Here is a 23,780-nt window from a genome sequence, read left to right on the forward strand (position 1 = left end):
GCCACAGGGAGTGGAGTGCATTATTTCCCCCTTCCAACTCTATTTTGATTTAATCCCTACCCTCCCCATCACTGTTTGATCACACAACATTACCCTTTGATGTGAAGGGCACTGCTTGTCACTGGCCACTCGGGTGTTTCCTTTCTTCCTGGTGGTGGAAATTTGAATCAAGATTCGTGCACCTTGTGTCTCACACCCGCACACACACAACATGGATGCTGGGGTTAAAATAAGCACTACTGCAGTTAGGCGGTAGTGTGGGGGTAAAAAAACAGTAGTGTCACATGTTATGTTCACTCTGAGAGCTGGCTCTGAGGAAGTCACTGAGAGAAAATGAGGACTACAGATGCTGGAGAGTCAGAATCAAAAAGAAAAAAACCCTCAAATTACTTCTTTCCAATGGCTGGGAACACGTCCTTTAATCAAGACCCAATTGTCAGTTTCACCATTGTTTCTTCTTCACCCCTTTCCTCAGTATCTGTACTTTACAGAAGAAGATTATGAAGAACTGAGGGAAGATCAGACATGATGAGTTGGTTGGCAGGGCAGATGCTCCGATCTGAGCCGCTGTCAGTGCTAAACAGCATATATGGTGGTTGAAGCTCTGCAGGTTTCCTAGCAGATTGCAGTTTATTTGAGTTAAATGTTGGAAGGAGCTTCCTGTGAGACATTTCGGGAACTTTGCAGCAACTAAACAAGCTAGGAAGTGAACAAGATAATGGTCAGTCTGAACAAGGTTTTGGATACACATTTTAAAGAACATTTCCTTCTTTTTCATTGGTTACACATTGGATCATCACATTCCAATTAGATGGGGGAAATGTTAATACAACAACCTAGTCATAAAGTCTTTGGCCTTAATGGAAATATTGAAACAGAATATGATTACATTGTTTCCTTTTGAATGTGGATTTGACGGAATGCATTGTGGCTTCCCTTCCCCCATCCCGAATTTAGGATGTGAACCAAACACAAATTACTCCTAATTAGAATCAATCTACACCTCATTACCCTGAAGGAAAGTGTCGACTGCGTCGCTGATCACATGGGATGGCAGCTGTAGGAAATTAATTTGGAGGCTGTGTCATTGGCAATTGTATGTCGGCAATTCTCACGTTTTACTAATACGAGTCGCGTTTAGCATTTGCAAATTAATAATAAACACCGATTTATAAGGCGAACATATTTGCTCTTGAAGAAGTTTGACATTTAATTTGCAAGTTTAAGCCGAGTCCACACACTTCCCCTTCACAAGCAGAGAACTTGGCAAACTGGAAATGTCACAGGTTGACACTTTTAAAAATGGAAACGTAAAACAAATGCGTTTTAAAACTTGCTAATCGATTGGAACTCGTTCCTGTCAGTCTTTACGAAGTTCGTAGATAGCTTTTTGTAATAAACTCGAAGAATGTGATAAAATAAGAAAACGCTACACAGTCTGTACAACTATATCACCGTAACATTTTAAATCATATTGATATTAAAATAACTAAGGAAAACATGTCTCGCGTTGTTTAAATTTTCTGTTCCAAGCCTTCAGCGAAATAATGTTTTTTTTTTGCAATTGAGATGTGAAGTATTAAGTAGATTCATCCCATTTGCTGTTTTATTTTACTGATTATTGCAATTCGCAGTACGGTTGTGAAATAACCTGGAGCAGATCTGGGAAGTGACCGAGCCGGACCTGCAGGGCAGGTTAACTCAAGTGTGAATGTGTTTCCTCGGTGAATCAGTCATTGCTGCTCGTTTAGTTTTCGAGCTAGTCGATACATTTTTAAAACATCAATTTTTAAAAGTTAGCGGGAAACAGTTCTTATGTCGGCTCGCTGAATTGCTTACCCATGGGGCTCAGTCAGTTCCAGAAAGGACAACAGAACCGCTGCGTGTAAAGATGTATTTACCTGCAGGTCTATAAAATATGTCGATAGTCTGTAAACGCAGAGAAAAAAAATGAATGGGACTGGACACGCTGTCCCGCATGAATGAATGTAAATACGTTCAATAGGTAACCAACCCCTCAAGAAACATTCCTATTACTGTCTTCGATCTTTGTTACAAATAACAATCTGTTTGCAGATCAGTGGTGATATAATATCAGCCCCTTAATCATGAAATCCGTTTCTTAATAGCTGTTATCTAATGTTTTGCGTCTGACAGGATGTTACCTCCTTTTTTATTGCATGAGCAGGGAACAGGACCAGTCTTAGGAGCTTTTACTGAAAAGTTGCATTTTTTTAAAAAAAAGATTGTTAAGTTTTGCCTTGACCCGCCCTTTGTTTCAAACATGATTTTGTATTGTTCTGGAGCAATTTAGAAATGCGGTTAGATACTCGGTCTGATGGCTATAGCTAAAGGTATAGAATATAAAGATAAGGAAGTTTTGTTGCAGCCATACAAGGCATTGGTGAGACGCACCTGGAGTATTGTGTACCGATTTGGTCCCCTTATTTGAGGAAAGATGTGGTGGTATTGGAGGCATTCAGAGGAGGTTCACTAGATTGATCCCAGAGATATTGGATTTGTCCTATGAAGGGAGAGTGAACAATTTAGGTTTATACTCTCTGGAATTTAGAAGAATGAGGGAAGATCAAATTGAGGTGTTCAAGATGATATCATAGACCCTCTTGTGGGGCATTCTGGGATGAGAGGTCATAGTCTTAGAATAAGGGGTAGCAAATTTAAAACAGAGTTGAAGAAAAACTATTTCTCCCAAGATTGTAAATCTGTATAGTTCACTATCCCAACCTGCAGTGGATGTTGGGACGGTGAGTAAATTTGAGGAGTTCAACAGATTTTTAATTGGTAATGTGTTAAAGGGTTATGGAGAGAAGGCAGGAAAATGGGGTTGAGGAGCATACCAGCCATGATTGAATGGCAGAGAAGACCCAATGGGCCAAATGGTCCAACTCTGCTCCTATCGCTTATGAACTTACAAACACGTGATCACTAATATGGAAAAAGTTGAAAGGAATTTGTTAAGTGTGTACAACAAAAATTTCTGATTCAGTATGTGGATGTACCTACTAGAGAAGGTTCAAAACTTGACCTACTCTTGGGAAATAAGGCAGGGCAGGTGACTGAGGTGTCAGTGGGGAAGCACTTTGGGGCCAGCGACCATAATTCTATTAGATTTAAAATAGTGATGGAAAAGGATAGACCAGATCTAAAAGTTGAAGTTCTAAATTGGAGAAAGACCAATTTTGACAGTATTAGGCAAGAACTTTCAAAAGCTGATTGGGGTCAGATGTTCGCAGGTAAAGGGACGGCTGGAAAATGGGAAGCCTTCAAAATGAGATAACGAGAATCTAGAGAAAGTATATTCTTGTTAGGATGAAAAGAAAGGCTGGTAGTTATAGGGAATGCTGGATGACTAAAGAAATTCAGAGTTTGGTTAAGAAAAAGAAGGAAGCATATGTAAGGTATAGTCAGGATAGATCAAGTGAATCCTTAGAAGAGTATAAAGGCAGTAGGAGTATACTTAAGAGGGAAATCAGGAGGGTAAAAAGGGGACATGAGATAGCTTTGGCAAATAGAATTAAAGAGAATCCAAAGGGTTTTTACAAATATGTTAAGGACAAAAGGGTAACTAGGGAGAGAATAGGGCCACTCAAAGATCAGCAAGGCCGCAGAAAATGGGGGAGATATTAAATGAGTATTTTGCATCAGTATTTACTGTGGAAAAGGGTATGGAAGATATAGACTGTAGGGAAATAGATGGCGACACCTTGCAAAATGTCCAAATTACAGAGGAGGAAGTATTGGATGTCTTGAAATGTATAAAGGTGGATAAATCCCCAGGACCTGATCAGGTGTACCCGAGAACTCTGTGGGAAGCTAGAGAAGTGATTGCTGGGCCTCTTGCTGAGATATTTGTATCATTGATAGTTACAGGTGAGGTGCTGGAAGACTGGAGGTTGGCAAACGTGGTGCCACGGTTTAAGAAGAATGGTAAGGACAAGCCAGGGAACAATAGACCAGTGAGCCTGACATCAGTGGTGGGCTAGTTGTTGGAGGGAATCCTGAGGGACAGGATGTACATGTATTTGGAAAGGCAAGGACTGATTAGGGATAGTCAACATGGCTTTGTGCATGGGAAATCATGTCTCACAAAGTTGTTTGAGTTTTTTGAGGAAGTAACAAGGAGGATTGATGAGGGCAGAGCAATGGACGTGATCTATATGGACTTCAGTAAGGTGTTCGACAAGGTTCCCCATGGGAGACTGGTTAGCAAGGTTAGATAGATCTCATGGAATAAAGGGAGATCTAGCCATTTGGATACAGAAATGGCTCAAAGGTAGAAGACAAGGGTGATGGTGGACGGTTGTTTTTCAGGAGGTGATGGTGGAGGCCTGTGACCAGTGGAGTGCCACAAGGATCGGTGGTGGGTCCTCTACTTTTTGTCATTTACATAAATGATTTAGATACGAGATAAGAGGTACAGTTAGTAAGTTTGCAGATGACACCAAAATTGGAGGTGGAGTGGACAGCGCAGAAGGTTACCTCAGATTACAACAGGATCTTGACCAGATGGGCTAATGGGCTGAGAAGTGGCAGATGGAGTTTAATTCAGATAAATGCGAGGTGCTGCATTTTGGGAAAGCAAATCTTAGCAGGACTTATACACTTAATGGTAAGGTTCTAGGGAGTGTTGCTGAACAAAGAGACCTTGGAGTGCAGGTTCATAGCTCCTTGAAAGTGGAATCGCAGGTAGATAGGATAGTGAAGAAGGTATTTGATATACTTTCCTTTATTGGTCAGAGTATTGAGTGCAGTAGTTGGGAGGTCATGTTGGGGCTGTACAGGACATTAGTTAGGCCACTGTTGGAATATTGCATGCAATTCTGGTCTCCTTCGTATCAGAAAGATGTTGTGAAACTTGAAAGGATTCAGAAAAGATTTACAAGGATGTTGCCAGGGTTGGAGGATTTGAGCTATAGGGAGAGGCTGAACAGGCTGGGGCTGTTTTCCCTGGAGTGTCGGAGGCTGAGGGATGGCTTTATAGAGGTTTACAAAATTATGAGGGGCATGGATAGGGTAAATAGGCAAAGTCTTTTCCCTGGGGTTGGGGAGTCCAGAACTAGAGGGCACAGGTTTAGGGTGAGAGGGGAAAGATATAAGAGAGACCTAAGGGGCAACGTTTTCACACAGAGGGTGGTACATGTATGGAATGAGCTGCCAGAGGAAATGGTGGAAGCTGGTACAACTGCAACATTTAAGAGACATTTGGATGGGTATATGAATAGGAAGGGTTTGGCGGGATATGGGCTGGGTGCTGGCAGGTGGGACTAGTTTGGGTTTGGATACCTGGTCGGCATGAACGGGTTGGACCGAAGGGTCTGTTTCCATGCTGTACATCTCTATGACTCGATGAAAGAACTGCAGTGGCTGTAAATCAGAAACAAAAACAGAAGTTGCTGGAAAAGCTCAGCAGGTCTGGCAGCACCTGTGCAGAGAAATCAGAGTTGGGTTCAGCCACTTCTGTTTTTGGGTTTGAAAAAGTTGAAAGCTTCTTCAGAGACTGTTTTTAAAACAGGTTGAAAGTGGCAACAACTCAAAGACAGTGAAATAGTAGCGCCTAATTCGTTTGTTGTCTTTTCTTGACCTTCTAATTTGAAGATGTTTGGGGCCTTTTTTGTAAAATGGTGTGCGAGTTGACGTGCACTCAGTGGTGTGTTATTTCTCATCAGCTCCTTGCAAACAGCTCGGGAGCTTCGGAGCTGCATTTGAAAGAACGCTGGCGGAGTTTGCAGATCCTTGAGCTGAACAGGCCCCTGACAAAAGAAACATTTCTTTCTCACTCAACAGAAAAAGATCAAGCCAGGTTCTGTTGTCAAGAATTCCTGCCACTGTCCTGCGAACAAATATTTGCCTCTGCGCTCTATTTGTGTGTCGCTCTGTCTGCCACATCTGGGGCTCACAGCTGCTCTCCAATATCACCAAACCCCTCCAAAGCCCGTCTCTCCCTCTTTCACCCGCACAACTTGAATCGGCCCTGTTTTTATACATTTTACAGCCGGGTGCAGAGGTCTGACCAATCGGGAAAATAAAACAAAGATGTTGGAGATCTGACACAAAACAGGAATTGCTCACAAACAAAACTGATGAAGAGTCACTGGACTCGAAACCTTTCTCTCCACAGATGCTGTCTGCCACATTTTGCGGTCTTGTAACGAAACGGGATGTTTGAGGAGCACTTCGAAGGGGCCAAGTGACGTCAGAATTACAGTCAATGCAAACTTTGGGATGAACCGTCCTGTTTTGAGCTGAACCCCACAGATTGCGCGGGGGCAAGTTGACTCACCGCATGGCCACGCTTAATGTTAAATTTCTGACCGTGTGTTAGAAAGGCAGATATCGGCGGGGTTCCCTGCTTTAGGTGTTGGGAAGGTGATTTGCTGTTAGGATTAACCCAGCTACCTGATTGGTGTTTGCTATCCCTCGATCCCAGGGGCAGAATGGTATCCTGATATCCCGGAAATCCCCCTGGAATGGTGTCTCCGCTCAGATCCGCCGATCCGCTGTTGCCTTTCCCTGTTCTCCATGTCGTTTTATAGAAGACGTGACCGCTCCCGGAGATCCTCCTCCGTTCCCGAATGCCTGTCAGTTTTCAGCATTGATTTGGCAGCCAGGCCCTTCATTCAGTGTTGCCATAGTTTTTTTTTGCCAAATGGCTGAACTGGTAATCCCTTAACATAGCGCACTGGATCTTAGATTATTCTCAACGCTGCACTTATCAAATTAAATAAACAAATTTCTGAGGATGCAGGAAACCTGAAACAAACAGAAAACGCTGGAGAAAAATATCCTTTCTCCCCCTCCCCCCTTCCCCATACAACTTTACAAGTAAGCAAGCGGGACTACTCATAACCTGTCCACACAAACTGTGTTTCCTTCCTGGATGAATTACATTGAGATAGTGCAGCATTTAAAGGTCGCACACAAAGTTTCCAGGATGTGCAGGGTTTCTGTGAGCCAAGACAGACTAGTCTGTGTTGGCCACAGCATCTTCTGTTGAAGAGTAAAGTTTATGAGTTTAAGTCTATACTAAGAGATAAAGTGAGGGCTGCAGATGCTGGAGATCAGAGCTGAAAATGTGTTGCTGGAAAAACGCAGCAGGTCAGGCAGCATCCAGGGAACAGGAGAATCGACGTTTCGGGCATGAGCCTGAAGAAGCCCGAAACGTCGATTCTCCTGTTCCTTGGATGCTGCCTGACCTGCTGCGCTTTTCCAGCAACACATTTTCAGCTAAGTCTATACTAAGTTCAGCACTGTACATTAAAATGCAACGGGATCTCTCAATTACTGGAGTCGGGGTGATTAGCTGCGTTTCTGGTGGCCTCTGATGTAGAGTTTAGCTCTGACAGTGCTCTGAGATTGCTGAGTGTCAGACTGGTCTAGACTTTCTGTTACCTCCCCAATTCCACTATTTCAGAGTGCGAGCAAGAGGGGCTGAGGAGAGATATAAACATTAGATTAGATTAGATTACAGTGTGGAAACAGGCCCTTCGGCCCAACAAGTCCACACCGACCCGCCGAAGCGCAACCCACCCATACCCCTACATTTACCCCTTACCTAACACTACGGGCAATTTAGCACGGCCAATTCACCTGACCTGCACATCTTTGGACTCTGGGAGGAAACCGGAGCACCCGGAGGAAACCCACGCAGGCACGGGGAGAATGTGCAAACTCCACACAGTCAGTCGCCTGAGTCGGCTCCGCTCAGACACATTGTACTGCATTAAAACGACCTAAGGAGCAAGAACTCTGGAGATGACACAAAAAATGGTGGAGACACGTGGGAAAGTAATAAACATAAGTTTATTGCCCAAAAGTCGGCAGCCCTAAATACATATGCAGTCTACCATCGGGTTAGTTATTTGGCGGAGGGACTAATCTCCCCTAAATTACTGGCAGAATTTCTTCGCGATATCATCCAATACGTTTCACATTCGAATCAACTCCACTGACTGATTACTCCTTTAAATAGATCAAACAGATAAGATGTGGTTCTTTGAGACGAGATGATCGGGCCCTTTCTACAGACGGAAATGTTAGTCAGATATGTCTGGAGTATTGGATTCAGGGAGGATTGGAGCTCACCATCATTTTGTGGATGGTCTTGGGGTTCAGCTCGGCTTCGAAGGAAGTATTGTTTTTAGAAATATTTATCCCTGTTTTGTCCCAATCTAGACCATGCCGTAGCAAACTATCCCCACAGCACCGGCGAAATGAAATTGGTTAAAACTTCAAGAACAAAGGAGGCCGCTTGTATAACGCATCAACCTGAGATTTCTCTCGGGTTTGTGACAGTGAACTCTCCAACAGCGCCGGCATCACACGACTTCATTTAAACTCAAGACAAATAAGAAAGGCCAAGGAAACGAGATCCTGAACTCCTATCCACTTGTGGTATACATTGGATAAACTGTAAATCCAATGGATCAGTCTCAGAAATGGAGCTGACCATTGCGATTGGAAATGTACGCGAACTGGCCATCAGTGTCCTACAGTAACTCAACACTATACAGGTACATTGCAGAAGCTCCAAGGAAATGGGCTGACATCCTGGACAGTAACACTATCAAGCAAAATGTACTTTGCAGCTTTCTGGATTTGATTTTACAGACAATTTGCAGAGTTCTCCTGGTGGTGCTCCGCTTGAGATAAATGCAACTACTGCCCAGGGCTTTGTAAAAAGTGTATTTCACCGTTCAATTGATTCAATCTCGCAGTGACAGGTCTCTGCTTTAAAATACACAAGGAGATTCTCGGCTTCCGAGTCCAGTCACGTCTGGTTTTCATTGCTTTAACACTTTCCCGGTGAGTTTGAAAAGGATCCCACGCTGTGCCTGCTAATCATCTTTCTATGAGTCGATTTGAATATTCCACTGATTAAGGCTTTATTGACTTGGATGCATATTCAGGGCTTTGTTTGGGAGTATATAAAAACAAGGAGTTCGAACACAAGGCAGTGTTGGAGGGCTTGCATTTCTTGTAGTCACAACAAACTGACGCAACTTTCAAGAGCTCCTCAAGGCCTCTCGGCTGGCTGTGCTTAGTTGGAAGGACCCGTCGCTCAGTGAGAAAGTGAAGCGTTGGATCCGATAGACACAATGAAAACAGAAGAGCTGGTTTCTGTGCTACACCTTGTTTTTATTTTGAATTTGGTGGATGAAGCTACTGGGTTGCGAGCGAAAGTGCCTTCTCTGCCCATTCAGGCAGAAGATGACGCCGTCCATGGGAAAGGAACTGCAGGTAATCCCACTCGCCAGGACCTGACCATCTTCCAGGGCACTATGGGCATGGCCAGGGACAAGAACTGGTCCCAGTTTGCTCTCCGGTTTACCCTTTCTCTCTCTTCTGAAGTGCTTCTCTTATACAAATGTAACTTCGGGAAGGTTCTTTTCAGGGGGAAAAAAACCCACAAATATGTCCATCTTTAGCAAATCGAATTCAAGCTACTAAGTGTCATAAAATGAATTGAGGTTCAGTGCTGGATTTGGGGTGAAGGGTACGTCGGCCAGTGAAAGTGTTGTCGCCTTGTATCTCTTTGTAGGCTGCTCTTTCGGGGACCGGCTGTACGCACTGCGGGATACCTGGCACCCAGACCTGGGACAACCCTTCGGAATCATGCACTGTGTCGTTTGTCACTGCGAGCCGGTAAGTTGCTATCGGGTGGTTGCTTGTTTTTTATTTGGGAGAAAAGAAATAACTCAATGTCATTCAGTTTATCCTTGGTGGGAGTCTACATCCCTTTGGTTCCTGGATTTATATTGACAGTGCTATCCCTTATGGTGTGTTGCACCAACTAAGAATCAGTTAACTTATTTTACTGCATCCAGATGTAATGACGGCCTTCTTTGCACCACGTTATCTCCCGGACAGTATTCATTCTATGGAGCCTTCTGCACATCCCACCCTTTAACCAATAAGGGCTACTTTACTGCTGAAGGGTCTCCTTACAATATTCTTTACAATAAACAGACTTCCTAGTCTGGGATCTCAGTTATTGTCTTCATATAATACGATTTTCTTCACCTTTGTGATATGTGAGCTCTATTAACATAGCTTTAGCAGTATTCATTGGAGAGGGCCCAGAGTCTACTTGACAGCATTCGCGGTATGGGGTCCAGTTAGAAGTTAGGTCCTGCCTTGTGTTTTCTGTGAATCAACAGAAGGTAATGTAGAGCGGGCTCTGAACTATTCTCCAAGTTCCCCTGCAGGGTATTTCCAGTAGCTGGGCCCAGTAGTGGTACAGACATTGGGATTATGAAGGCTGTGAATTGGGTTTCGCAGTCAGGGAGCTGAGCCAACTCTCCGCATGCTCCGGGTTTCCGCTGAGACCACAAATGAACAAATCCTCATTTTCCACTACATTTAATATAAGCCAGTTTTACTCAGCAACCCTTCAGGTCCGTCTGCGAATAATCCACAAACAATTACGCGAGGTATTACTTCTCCATTAGCAAGAGCTTATGAGCTGTAAGGAGAGCAATACACATTTCCGATTTTAGGAAGACGCCCATCTCCCCATTTTGCACTGAGCAGGTACAGACTGATTGGATTTCCTTCCCCCCCCCCCCCCCCCCGCGGATGCGTGTGTATTAGAATCACAAACGTGTTAACTATATTGCTGCTGATCAGGGTTAAGAGTTGTTTATCGGGTGAATCTTGTTATCAGGAATTATGGAACAGGAAAACAAATTAATCGATGCAATGATATCCATTTTGTGAAGAAGACGGTGTTCTCCTTTTGAATATGGGACATCTCATCACTTGGTGTGTGAGATGTCCCTAGACCATTCGGTACTGTCAATAGATCAAATATTGGAAGATGTTAGATTCCATTGTTTACAATTATGACTAGTTACCTGACGAAGGAGCAACGCTCTGAAGGCTAGTACATCCAAATAAACCTGTTGGACTATAACCTGGTGTTGTGTAATCTTTAATTTTGTCCAACACTAGCACCTCCTCATTAGGGTTATTTATGGTTATTTCAAACATTAAACAAATGATTTTTGTTTCAAACTTTCATATTTTGAAGCAAATAAATCGAAGAGGCAAAGTTAATGGCAAAGTAAACTGCCGAAATATTAAACACGACTGTCCCGAGCTGCAGTGTCGTGTTCCTGTTCTCCTGCCCGGACACTGCTGCAGAACATGTCCGCAAGGTGAGTCTTTCAACCCTGATAAATTGACAAGGTCTCACCTTCAAGACATTTCCAATCAGCGCTAACAGTCCTCCCTTTCTAACCGCAGACAACGCCAGCAGCTTCAGGAAGAAACCAGAGGAGATGTTCGATGGATTTGAATATTTTCCTCTTGAAAAGGAGGACAATCTGCAAAAAAGTCCCAATGATCGTTCCTACATCAGCTCTGAGGATATTTCAATGGACGACAGTAGAACAGGTACAACATTAAACACGCAAACCAAAGCAAAATACTGCTGATGCTGGAGATAGAGTCATAGAGATGTACAGCACAGAAACAGACCCTTCCGTCCAACCATGCCGACCAGATATCCCAACCCAATCTAGTCCCACCTGCCAGCACCCGGCCCATATCCCTCCAAACCCTTCCTATTCATATATCCATCCAAATGCCTCTTAAATTGTACCAGCCTCCACCACTTCCGCTGGCAGCTCATTCCACACACATCCCACCCTCTGCATGAAAAAGTTGACCCTTTGTTCTCTTTCATATTTTTCCCCTCTCGCCCTAAACCTATGCCCTCTATTTCTAGACTCCCCACTCCCATCCCAGGGAAAAGATTTTGTCTATTTATCCTATCCATGCCTCTCGTGATTTTATAAAACTCTATAAGGTCACCCCTCAGCCTCCGATGCTCCAGGGAATAGAGTCCTAGCGTGTTCAACCTCTCACTATAGCTCAAATCCTCCAACCCTAGCAACATCCTTGTAAATCTTTTCTGAACCCTTCCAAGTTTCACAACATCTTTCCGATAGGAAGGAGACCAGAATTGCATGCAATATTCCAACAGTGGCCTAACCAATGTCCTGTATAGCTGCAACGTGACCTCCCAACTCCTGGACTCAATACTCTGACCAATAAAGGAAAGCATACCAAACACCACCTTCACAATTCTATCTAATCTGAAAGAAAAACTGTTGGAGAAGCTCAGCAGATCTGGCAGTATTTGTCGAGAATTCATACTGGACTTGAAACACTCATAGTGTTTCTCTCCCCTGTTGCCAGATGTGCTGAGTTTCTCCAGCACTTTGGGTTTTTATGAAAATAGTAAATCCTCATTTGGACAGTAACCCATGTGTGCAGTAATAGCATGATGCTTGAGGTGGAAAAGTCATTCATCTGTCACTCTCTGCAGATTTTGTAGCCTTGCTCACAGGAACATCTGGACGATCGCCAGCATCCAAAGGCGTGGCCAAGGCTCGACTTACTCTGGTCAGATCCAACCTCATCTTTGCCATTCATTATGAAAGGTATTTTCAATAGGGGAGGGTGTGAGTGAAGGCGGGGATATAATAGAAAGGGAGAGGAGTTCTCCCACTGTGTCAAAGTAAACATAAAAACGTGCTTCCATTGTCCTTGAACCTATCCAGGTACTTTATTTATCTTTTTTAAAAAGTTAGTAGGATATCTTTTGAATGTTCGCAATAAAGTGGTTGCTCCTTCGCTTACATAGCGTTAAACTGAACTGAGCAATGGGCATATGTTCAAAGCCTCATGTGCCAAGCTCCTTTGATTGTATCCAGCGGTGGCCTGCTCTCCTCTCTACAGGTAGTCCAATACAGTTACCAGTGTCAGGTAAAATTACTAAAGGAATACATGTAGAATCTGAGAGTCAGCATCACCCACCAAAAATCTGGAGAGGCAACCACAACCAATCCCCCTCCCTCAGCAACTGATTCTGCTCTTGCCAACCATTTCAACCTCTCACTGGCCAACTGCCAACTGAATTGTATCTTTTCATTCCTTTCAAATTAAATCTATCTTAACAATTACCACTTTGTCCATCATCAAAATTTCTTCTTCCCATCTCTGTGATATTAAGAAACTCTGGGGCCAGGGAAGGCTGAGCAAAAGTAGAATGGTCAAAACTGGAGATGAGTGGGTAAAATTGGCAGTAATAAAGATTTGACTTTTGATGGGAGTGAGAAATGAAAATCCCCATAGAACAACCATCAAGAACTGCTTCTTGTTGTCCTGGTCTCCAGTTACAATGACACTGTTCCTATACATGGCAAAGATTAACAGGGTGGGACAATAATATTATAACAGCCCTGTACACAAGTGCACATCAGGGAGAAAAAGAATGCTAATTTTTTTTGCTGAAATTAAAAGTTGTCATCTTTAAAAGATGTCGTTACAAATAGGGCATCACTTGCAAGCTAAGTATTTCAGGCTTTACAATCCGTAAAATGATCAGGAAAATTGGAATAGGAGGGGGGCATACAACATTAATAAAAGATACAATTACAGTTGGAGAAAAGAGATTTCAGGAAGGTGGTTTTAATTTTCACATAACTGGCAGAGACAAACAATTTAAGTAATAAAGACAATGGGTTTCTAAAACATACTCTGGCCAGTTTTCTCGAACAAAACCAAAATGTTGTGCATGTTGGAAATCTGAAAGAAAAACTAAAGATGTTAAAATACTCAGCAGCCAGAGGCATCTGTAGAGAGCAAAGGAGAGTTAATGTTTTAGGCTGGTGAATTTTCTGAATTCTAACAATGGGTCATCAACCCAAAACATGAACTCTGTTTCCCTTTCCACAGATCCAGGCAATCCTGCTGATGTTGCAGCTGCTCAGTCTTCTTGATCTATCTTAAACCTGACAAGCAAACAGGTCATACTAGATTTAGTGATAAGTTACAAAACAAATTAATTAACAATGAGACCATATTGTGACTGAATTTACAAACAGACACTGCAATGTTTGCTGTGAAAAGGAGAAATGAGAGTCACAAAAAGATATTAAATTTAAGTGAGGTAAACTTCAAAGGGATGTGAAATGCATGGAGAACTATAACATGTACAACTTTTAATGGGTAAACCTATAGGCAAGCAGTGGAAAGTATTCAAGTAAGTATTTAGTATGATGGAAAATGGACATGCTCTAAAAAGTAAAATATTTCTCTATGAAGTTAAGCAATCATAGTGAACAAATGTATAGAATTAAAAGAAAAGATTTACACAAATCTAGGCTAATTAGAAATTTAATAGGGAGAACTGTTAAAAAAATGGCAAAGGGTTACAAAGAAAATAATAAGGGATATAAAAAAAGAAAATAAATAAAATGCAACTCAAATTCAAAACTAACACCAAGAATATTAGAAAATAAACAGAAACTTTGAAAGGGAAATTTGAAAATAAAGTTGAATAATAATGGAAAATAAGGAAATAGTAGACTGCCTAAGTGAATACTTTGTCCCCACTTTCACAGCAAGGAAGAGCACAAGAAAAAATCCTGGTGCATTGGTATATTTTTTAATGACAACATCAGGCTCCTTGTGAAAGAGAAATCAACAGGACCGAATGAGCTCCACCCCATCACAGCAAATAAAATGAAGAATTTACAGATGCTTTAGTCATAATTCTCTAAAACTCCTTTGATTTGGGAATTGAAAATTGCAATTGTTACTTCATTATTTTAGAAAGGAGAAAGGGAGAGAGAAACCAAGTATTTGCAAATGCAACAGTTTAAAACATCTGTGGGAGTTTACTAATGCCTATCCTCAGGGGCAGAGCAAATGAGCATTTGAACAAATATAAGCTGATCAAGGAGAATCAGCATTGTTTTATAAAGGATAAGTCGTTTCTAACTAAAAGATTTTCTGACTAGTGAATTCTTGCAATATTGCCACTTGCATGTGCATTGGGGAGTATCACAAGTTATTGGTCATATCGATTCACAGAACATATTTGATAAGGTTTAATACATGATTATATGCAAAAGTGAGTATGCGTGGAATTGAAGGTAATCTTGTGACAGGGATTGATAATTGGTGGGAGATAAGAGATAGAAAGTAGGTTAAAGACTTTTGCACTTGTGGCAGGATGGGTGAATTTCTGTACCAAAGCATCAATTATCTGCTAATCTATCCTCAATTTCTGTATTCATTTTTTGGATGAAGGATTAGAATTGCTAATCCAAGTTTTCAGATGCCACTAAATTAGAAAGCAGAGTAAGTGATTTGAATGACAACAGAAAATTATGCATGAACATTAACAATGTAAGTGAGTGGAGAAAACTACAGCAGATAAAGTTCAGTGTGGATAAGTGAGAGGTTTTACAGTTTGGATTTGTGAAAAACAAATCAAAACATTTTCTTAATGCAGTATCAGCATATGTTATGTAGGAGCATGCAAATCAGTAGTAGCTAACGCATAAAAACAGCTTAAAAGGCAAATGGAATGTCATGGAATGCAGATAGAGAAAGTTTACTGGACTTGGAATGATTGGGTTCTCTTATAAGGAATGGTGGGCAGGCTATGCTGGAGTTGGAAAAGTAACAGGTGATTTGATTGAAACACATACAGTCCGAGGCATCATGTCTTGGTAGATGTGGAGAAGATTTTCCCCTTGTCAGACAATCATGAACTGAGAGTCACCATTTTAAAATAAGGGGTCACCCATTTGGACTGAGGTGAGGAAAACTTTTTCTCACTGACATTAAGGTTTCTTTGGAACTCTTGCCCTGAAAAGGACTCAGAATATTTTTAAGGCAGAAGTAAATAGATTCTTGGTAAGCAAGAGAAGGAAAGGTTGTTGGGGGTGGGGTGGATGTGGGGGGAAGGGGGGAGAGGGTGTAGGTGGGCTTGTGGAGTAATAAGAGTGACAAGAATCTTATTGAATGTCAGAACAGGCTTGAGGAGCTGTGTGCTCTATTTCTGCTCCTAATTTGTATGTCTGTATGTTCATAATGTTATCTCAAGAAAAGGAATAGAAAACTGAAGAAATTATTCTTTCATTATACAGAACCGTTGTTAGATCTTAGGTAGGGTACTACATTCGAATTTCAGGCCTGCACATTAGGAAAGCAATAATAATCTTGCAGAAGCTACATCATGTTTTCATCAGAATATTTGAGTAATTTAAAAGAAAAATGGAAGACTTGCATTTAAGTAGTGTTTTCATAACCTTCGATTATCCTGAAATGCTTTAGAATCATTTAAATACCAGTTGAAGTTTAACCACAGTTGTTATAAAGAATTGAATCCTGAGAACAGGTTGCATCAATTTGATTTGTAAATATGTTCCAGTCAACCTGTTCAGAAAAGTTATGACCCATCTCTGGAGCAGATCCACTAACACAAAAATATCTCATTTACAAATTTGTCACCCCTGGACTCAATTTCTTCAATGTCTCTTTTATCGGCCTCCTACTTTCTGCAAGTCTTGACATTTGATTGCCCATGTTCTGTCCTGATCTCCATTTGCTCATTGTTCTAAGTCTCATTGACAGTTCATCCCAGTGTGTGAAAATTAAAATCCTCACCATGCCCTATTTCTATCATGTGCTCTGATATTAAATCCCCTCCTAAACCCTCCTGTCCCCAACTTTGCCTTTTTGTCCACCTGTCCTTCATCCTCGCACTGAAGACAGAGCCTTTAGCTATCCCTGTCTTTGGAATTGCTCCATAAATCCCTTTCCTCCATCTTCTGTCTTCGCATACCTCCTCAAAACACATTTTTCTTTGTTCACCTCTCCACTCAACACCACGGCCCAAAGTCTTCAATCCCCCTTTGTTTTTTTCTTTCCCTCATGCAAAGTACTGTAAAAATGTTTTGATGTTAAAAGTTTCTCTCTGTTCTGGTTATGAGTGTTCTCTGTGAAATAATTTTCAACAGTCTTAAATCAGTTCCCTATGGACCAAAATCAACCAGAATGTTTAGAAGAATTATCAAGATTATAAAATAAGATTATGATAGTAGTTATGCCAATTTCCATTTCTAGCCTGACTCCTATCAGTTGAACTGTAGTCATGAAATCCCATTCATATGTATTGTCTTTCGGTGCCCATCCAGCTACTTTTCCATGACGCAGGGATTCATCCTTCACCTTGTTAAATTAATCACTCACTCCACAGTGATGTCATCCTGAACACAAGCCCAGTATCACTGTGTGCCAGTTATGTTCAACTCCACCCCACTTTTCATATCACTGATTCTAAGATTATCACTATATTTTTTAATTGTCTGTTTGACATCAAATTCTTATTGAGTCAAATGACAAGAACATAGCTTCTTATTCTCACATCCAATTCATGACTAAACATACATTCACCTCAAGAACAGTGTTTGCTTATGCCCTTTCCTTTTTATCCTGCCCTCTCACTTAGGCAAGGTGACGGGCTAGTTGTATTGTCACTGAACTGTTAGCGGAGCTTGAATTCAATAAAATCTGGACTTGAGTCAAATGATGACTATGAATCCGTTGTCAATTGTTGGAAAAATCCATCTGGTTCACTATAAGCAATGTGATGGACTGCCCTCTGTGATGGGCAATAAATTTCTGGCCCAGCCAGCAATGCCCTCATCCTGTAAACAAATTTCTTAAAAAGACTGTTATCCACTCTTCCATCATCATCAGGATCTATTTATCTATTTTCTTGACTAAGCTCCTCAAATGCAGTTTTCATAAGTGTTTCAGCAGAATTAGGCCTCACAATTTCTGCTGTCTTTGTATTAAATCATACATGAGCTGAAAAATGTGTTGCTGGAAAAGTGCAGCAGGTCAGGCAGCATCCAAGGAGCAGGAGAATCGATGTTTCAGTCTTAAACCCTTCTTCAGGAATGATTTGTTGACAGGAGGCAATCAAACTCTCCATCACGTCTGTGCTGGCTCTATGTTAATTAATCCAAAAGTAATCCCAATGTTCTGCCTAATACCTATATCCCTTTATTTTAAACTCATTCAAATATTTGTCCAATTTTCACTTAAAAGATTGTAAAAACATTCCATTTTCAATTCCTGAAATTTCTGAAGAAGGGCTTATGCCCGAAACGTCGATTCTCCTGTTCCTTGGATGCTGCCTGACCATTTGCGCTTTTCCAGCAACACATTTTCAGCTCTGATCTCCAGCATCTGCAGCCCTCACTTTCTCCTCCTTAAATCATACATGCCTATTATCCCTGTTTTTATCAAGTTCTGATCTCTCTTTGCATGCTATCAATTGACTTCAATAATTTGGCTCTCATTTTTATATTCTGCATTGTCTAACATCACATTATTGAGTTATTCTCTACAACCAAATGCCTCTGCCTGAGAATCCCAATGATTTGTTGACAGGAGGCAATCAAAGTCTCCATTATGTCTGTGCTGGCTCAGTTAATTAATCCAAAAGTAATCCCAATGTTCTGCCTAATACCTATATCCCTTTATTTTAAACTCATTCAAATGTTTGTCCAATTTTCACTTAAAAGATTGTAAACACATTCCATTTTCAATTAGATCTCAGGTTAAAGAAATGTCTCTTAATCCTTAATTTCTCCATTATATTTTAATTGATGAATTTTCACCACCCTATCAAAGGAAAACCGCCTTTTCCTATATATTCTGTTGAAACCTCATCGTTCACTTCCTATGGATGTAAAGTGGCACCAGTTGCGCACATTGTTTGATTCTAATTTTTCTCGCTGCTTGCTGTCAGAGATTTCAATGACAATGATCCACAGGGGGCAGGGCAAACTCCACAAAGAAAATAGTGTAATGAGAACTGTGAAATTGTGACAACTCTACATACATAGAATTTGTATTTGTTCTAATTTTATCTTAGTACAAACTGAATGAAGCAGACAGAACGTAAATTAGCCACTATACAAACTGAGGTTTTTTGAATTGTTCAATCATGTGTATGTCTGACATTTCAATTTAATATAAGTGATAAGTGATTCTCAATAAGGGCTTCAGCATATGCCTCTCCTACAAATGTCCCACCAGTGTGTATCTGGTAATTTTTATTAGCATAAACCCATTTATTGAGCCAGTGGAGGGATAACAAGGTGTTACTGAAACATATCCACTGAGAAAGAAAAAACGTTACGCACCTGGCCCTCATGATAGACGCAAGTTTTAATTTAATTAATTTCTAAACAATTGGCTCCCTGTTTCAGAACAAAAATAAAGTAATAGGAATTAAGGAAACCACGTCAAGATGGTCTGCTATTAATTAATAAATAGAAAAGTCTTCATTGAAGAAATTTATCTGAATAATCTAAAAATGACCTGTTCTTTGTTCTTCAGACTCAGCCGTCCTATCAGGGTTAGCTTTCGGGATCGCGATGGCATTGTTTTATTTGAACATCCTGTCCACAAGACATCTTCTCCTCAAAGCAATCTGGTAAGCTACGTGTCAGTTTTTGTCATGATCAAATACATGTTCTAATGTTTATGTTCTGATTCATGCATCTGGCTGTGTTTGTAGATCTGTGGCATGTGGAGGAATGTGCATAAACCTTACATCAAGTTCCTCAAATCTGATCAGCTCCATGTTGCTTTGATGACACAGCCCCAACCAGATGTTAGCATCCAAGGCAAGATTGTCAAGCACAGAGCACTTTTCGCTGGTAAGTTGTAATGTGCAAACAGAAGCCTAAAGAAAACTTTTTCATCCCAGGTAATTGAACGGTGGGCTGAATTGTGGAACTTGATGTGCTGAACCAGTTTCTATTTCTTCAGAAACATTTAGCTCTGTTCTGACTTCGCCGAACCCCGATAGCTCAGGGCTGGGTGGTATTGCCATGCTGACACTCAGCGACGTTGAGAATAACTTACACTTCATCATCATGTTTGAGCGTTTGCTGAGGAGGAGTAAGAAAGGTAAAACCATTTACTGAAATTTTAGGTGATATATTGCAATCAAATATTAACTTAAAAATATTGGCAGGAGTTTTATAACTTCCCATCATGATATAATCCTACATCAGAACATCAAAAATGGTAAAAAAATACAGAAGGTATCTGTCAATACTTCTTCTGTACAAATTGAGATATGCGCAGTTATATTTAGATTTTGATAACTTTGTTTTATTTACTACTTTTCCATGTTGTGGCTTTGACTACTTGATAAAGTGAACTGCAAATGCCCGTTTTATCAGCACACAACCTTGTGAACATTGTTGGTCACAGTTCTGTTGATGCCTTGCAGATCATAGCATGGTGCCTGTGCGAGTGCAGCTGCTTTACAGAAACCAAGCACTGAGAGAAGTTCGAGGCAACATAACAACCCAAGTAAGAATTTGTTTACCAAATATTTACAGTGCAGCAACTTGTACATTCGGAAAAAAACATGTCGGGCTTAGGCTGAAGTATGGGAATTATAATCGAGGAATTCTAAATCCGTTATGCAATTTCCAGAAGGCCATTGACAAAGTGCTTTACAGGAGAGTGTTAAATAAGACAAGAGCCCATGATGTTAGAGGCAAGTTTGACAGGGTGAGTGGATTGGCTGCCTGACAGAAGGCAGAGATTGGGGATAAAGAGGTCTTTTTTCAGGATGGCAGTAGTGATGACTGAAGTTCTACAGGAATCTGTGTTGGGATCATGACTGTTCACTTTATTCATTAACGATCTGGACAAAGGAACTGAGGGAATTGTTGCTAAGTTTGCAGATGACAGAAAGATACGTTGAAAGATGGTGTTGAGGAAATGAGGAAATTGAAGAAGGACTTGGAGTGCGGGCAAAAAAGTGGCAGACTGAATACAATGTGGGACAATGTGAGGTTAGACATTTGGAAGGAAGCATAAAAGTGTAGCCTATTTTCTAAACAGGAAAATACTTTGGAAATCTAAAGCACAAGGGGACTTTGGAACCATAATTCAGGATTTTCTTAAGGTTAACTTGCAGATTCAGTTGGCAGTTTAGAAGGCAAATGCAATGTTAGCATTCATTTCATGAGATCTAGAATACAAGAGAGGGATGTACTGCTGAGGCTGCATAAAGCTCTGGTCAGATCACATTCAGAATATTGTGAACAGTTTTAGGTCCCGTATCTAGAGAAGGACATGCTGGCCTTGGAGGGAGTTAAGAGACAGTTTACAAGAATGATACCGGGGATGAAGAGCTTATATTATGAGGAGCAGTTAAGGACTCAGGATCTGTACTTGATGGAGTTTAGAAGGATGAGGGGTGATCTGTTGAGGTTGGTAGAGTGGAAGTGGAGAACATGTTTCCAGTAGTAGGAGAGACTGGGACCCGAGGGCACAGCCTTAGATGAAGGGAAACCCTTTAGAACTGAGATGAGGAAGAATCTTTTTCAGCCAGAAGAAGGTTGAGAGGTGACTTAATTGAGACATATCTGATAATCAGAGGGTAAGATAGGGTTGACACTGAGAGCTTTTTTCCTCAGATGGTGATGGCTAGCACGAGGGAAAATAGCTATAAACCGAGCGGTGATAGATATAGGACAGATGCCTGAGGTAGTTTCTCTACTTAGAGAGTAGGAGGGGCATGGAACACCTTGTCTGCAACAGTAGTAAGGACATTTAAATGATCACTGGACAAACATTTAGATGAAAATGGAATAGTGTAGGATAGATAGGCTTCAGATTGATTAGATTAGATTTTAGATTAGATTAGATTAGATTACAGTGTGGAAACAGGCCCTTCGGCCCAACAAGTCCACACCGACCCGCCGAAGCGCAACCCACCCATACCCCTACATTTACCCCTTAACTAACGCTAGGGGCAATTTAGCATGGCCAATTCACCTGACCTGCACATCTTTGGAATGTGGGAGGAAACCGGAGCACCCGGAGGAAACTTACACAGACACGGGGAGAACGTGCAAACTCCACACAGTCAGTCGCCTGAGGCGGGAATTGAACCCGGGTCTCAGGTGCTGTGAGGCAGCAGTGCTAACCACTGTGCCACCGTGCCGCCCACAGGTTTCACAGGTCGGTGCAACATCGAGGACCAAAGGGCCTGTACTGTTCTATGTCTGTACAGTGTACACTATGTACAGTGAAAAGCTTCTTGTATGTATTAATGCTCAGGTAATAAGGCTGGAAAGATTAGACTCCCTAAAGTGTGGAAACTGGATCTTCAGCCCAACAAGTCCACATCGACCCTCTGAAGAGTAACCCACACCACCCGCTGACTAATGCACCTAACAAATATGGGCAATTTAGCATGGCCAATTCACCTGACCTGCACATCTTTGGAATGTGGGAGGAAACTGGAGGAAACTGGAGTACCCAGAGAAAACCCATGCAGACACAGGGAGAATGTGCAAACTCCACACAGACAATCGCCTAAGGCTAGAATTGAAACCCTGGCGCTTTGAGGCAGCAGTGTTAACCACTATGCCACCATGCCACTCAAGACCATAAAGTATAGGAACAGTATTAGGCCATTTGGCACATAGAGTCTTCGTTACCATTCAATTATGGCTGATATGTTTCTTCACCCCATTCTCCTGCCTTCTCCATGTAACCTTTGATTCCATTACTAATCAAGAACCTCTTTGTCTGTTTTACTCAATGACTTGCCCTCCACAGCCCTCAGTGGCAAGGAGTTCCACAGATTAACCACCCTCTGGCTGAAAACGATTCTTCCTCATCTCAGTTCTAAAGGGTTGTCCCTTCACTCTAAGGCTGTGCGCTCGGGTCCCAATCTCTCCTACTACTGGAAACATGTTCTTCACTTCCACTCTACCAACCTCAACAGATCATAGTCTGGAACTATTTGAAGGCCAATAGAAATCTCCCAACAGGGTGACCACTCCTTTCCTGTTTCAAACTCCAGCCCATACCTCCTCAGTAGATGACTCCTCAAATGTCTTTTCTGCTACTGCAATACTTCCTTGACTAAGAATGCCACACCTCCCCTGTTTTACCACCTTCTCTTTTCTTACTGAAACATCTAAATCCTGGAAGATGCAATAACCATTCCTGTCCCTGCTCTATGTATGTCTCCGAAATGGCCACAACATTAGTGGGCGGCACGGTGGCACAGTGGTTAGCACTGCTGCCTCACAGCGCCAGAGACCTGGGTTCAATTCCCGCCTCAGGCGACTGACTGTGTGGAGTTTGCACGTTCTCCCCGTGTCTGCGTGGGTTTCCTCCGGGTGCTCCGGTTTCCTCCCACAGTCCAAAGATGTGCACGGTCAGGTGAATTGGCCATACTAAATTGCCCGTAGTGTTAGGTAAGGGGTAAATGTAGGGGTATGGGTGGGTTGCGCTTCGGCGGGGCGGTGTGGACTTGTTGGGCCGAAGGGCTGTTTCCACACTGTAAGTAATCTAATTGAATTCCCGTGTACCAACCCATGCTGCAAATTCACCCACCTTATTCCAGTTGCTCCTGGCATTGATACAGACACACTTCAAGACACCTTCTTCTTGTTGGTAACTCTTGCAACCTTAAAACCTCATTTCTGACCTCACTGCTTTCAATCTCCTGCGATTTAGGTTCCCATTCCCCTGCTGAATTAGTTTAAACCCTTCTGAAGAGCATTAGCAAATTACCCCCTCAAGATATTGGTACCCCTCTGGTTGAGGTGTAGACCATCCTGTTTGTAGAGGTCCCACCTACTCCAGAATGAGCTTCAATTATCCAGGTATCCGAAACCCTCCCTCCTGCACCATCCCTGTAGCCACATGTTCAACTCCTCTCTCTCCCTGTTCCTCACCTTACGAGCATGTGGCACTGGCAACAAACCAGAGGTAACACTCTGTTTGTTCTAGCTCTAAGCTTCCACCGTAGCTCCCTGAATTTCTGCCTTAAGTTCCCATCCCTTTTCCTACTTATGTCATTAGTGCCAATGTGGACCATGAATTGGGGCTGTTCA

General features: G+C 41.9%; 1 protein-coding gene across 2 annotated transcripts in view; it reads left to right on the plus strand.

Moving 5' to 3' along the window:
- The first annotated feature begins 1,063 nt into the window (after positions 1-1,063).
- chrd (chordin) overlaps positions 1,064-23,780 on the plus strand; it is a 45,116-nt gene continuing 22,399 nt past the window's right edge. For both annotated transcript variants that reach the window (XM_043702940.1, XM_043702942.1), the window contains exons 1-9: positions 1,064-1,695; positions 9,560-9,663; positions 11,051-11,177; positions 11,266-11,415; positions 12,353-12,467; positions 19,237-19,333; positions 19,418-19,559; positions 19,672-19,812; positions 20,141-20,223. In XM_043702940.1, the coding sequence (XP_043558875.1) occupies positions 9,634-9,663; positions 11,051-11,177; positions 11,266-11,415; positions 12,353-12,467; positions 19,237-19,333; positions 19,418-19,559; positions 19,672-19,812; positions 20,141-20,223 (885 nt within the window). In that variant the 5' untranslated portion in view covers positions 1,064-1,695; positions 9,560-9,633. The remainder of the gene's footprint in view (positions 1,696-9,559; positions 9,664-11,050; positions 11,178-11,265; positions 11,416-12,352; positions 12,468-19,236; positions 19,334-19,417; positions 19,560-19,671; positions 19,813-20,140; positions 20,224-23,780) is intronic.

Source organism: Chiloscyllium plagiosum, chromosome 13 (genome assembly GCF_004010195.1).
Source record: "Chiloscyllium plagiosum isolate BGI_BamShark_2017 chromosome 13, ASM401019v2, whole genome shotgun sequence".
NCBI classification, from domain to species: Eukaryota; Metazoa; Chordata; class Chondrichthyes; order Orectolobiformes; family Hemiscylliidae; genus Chiloscyllium; species Chiloscyllium plagiosum.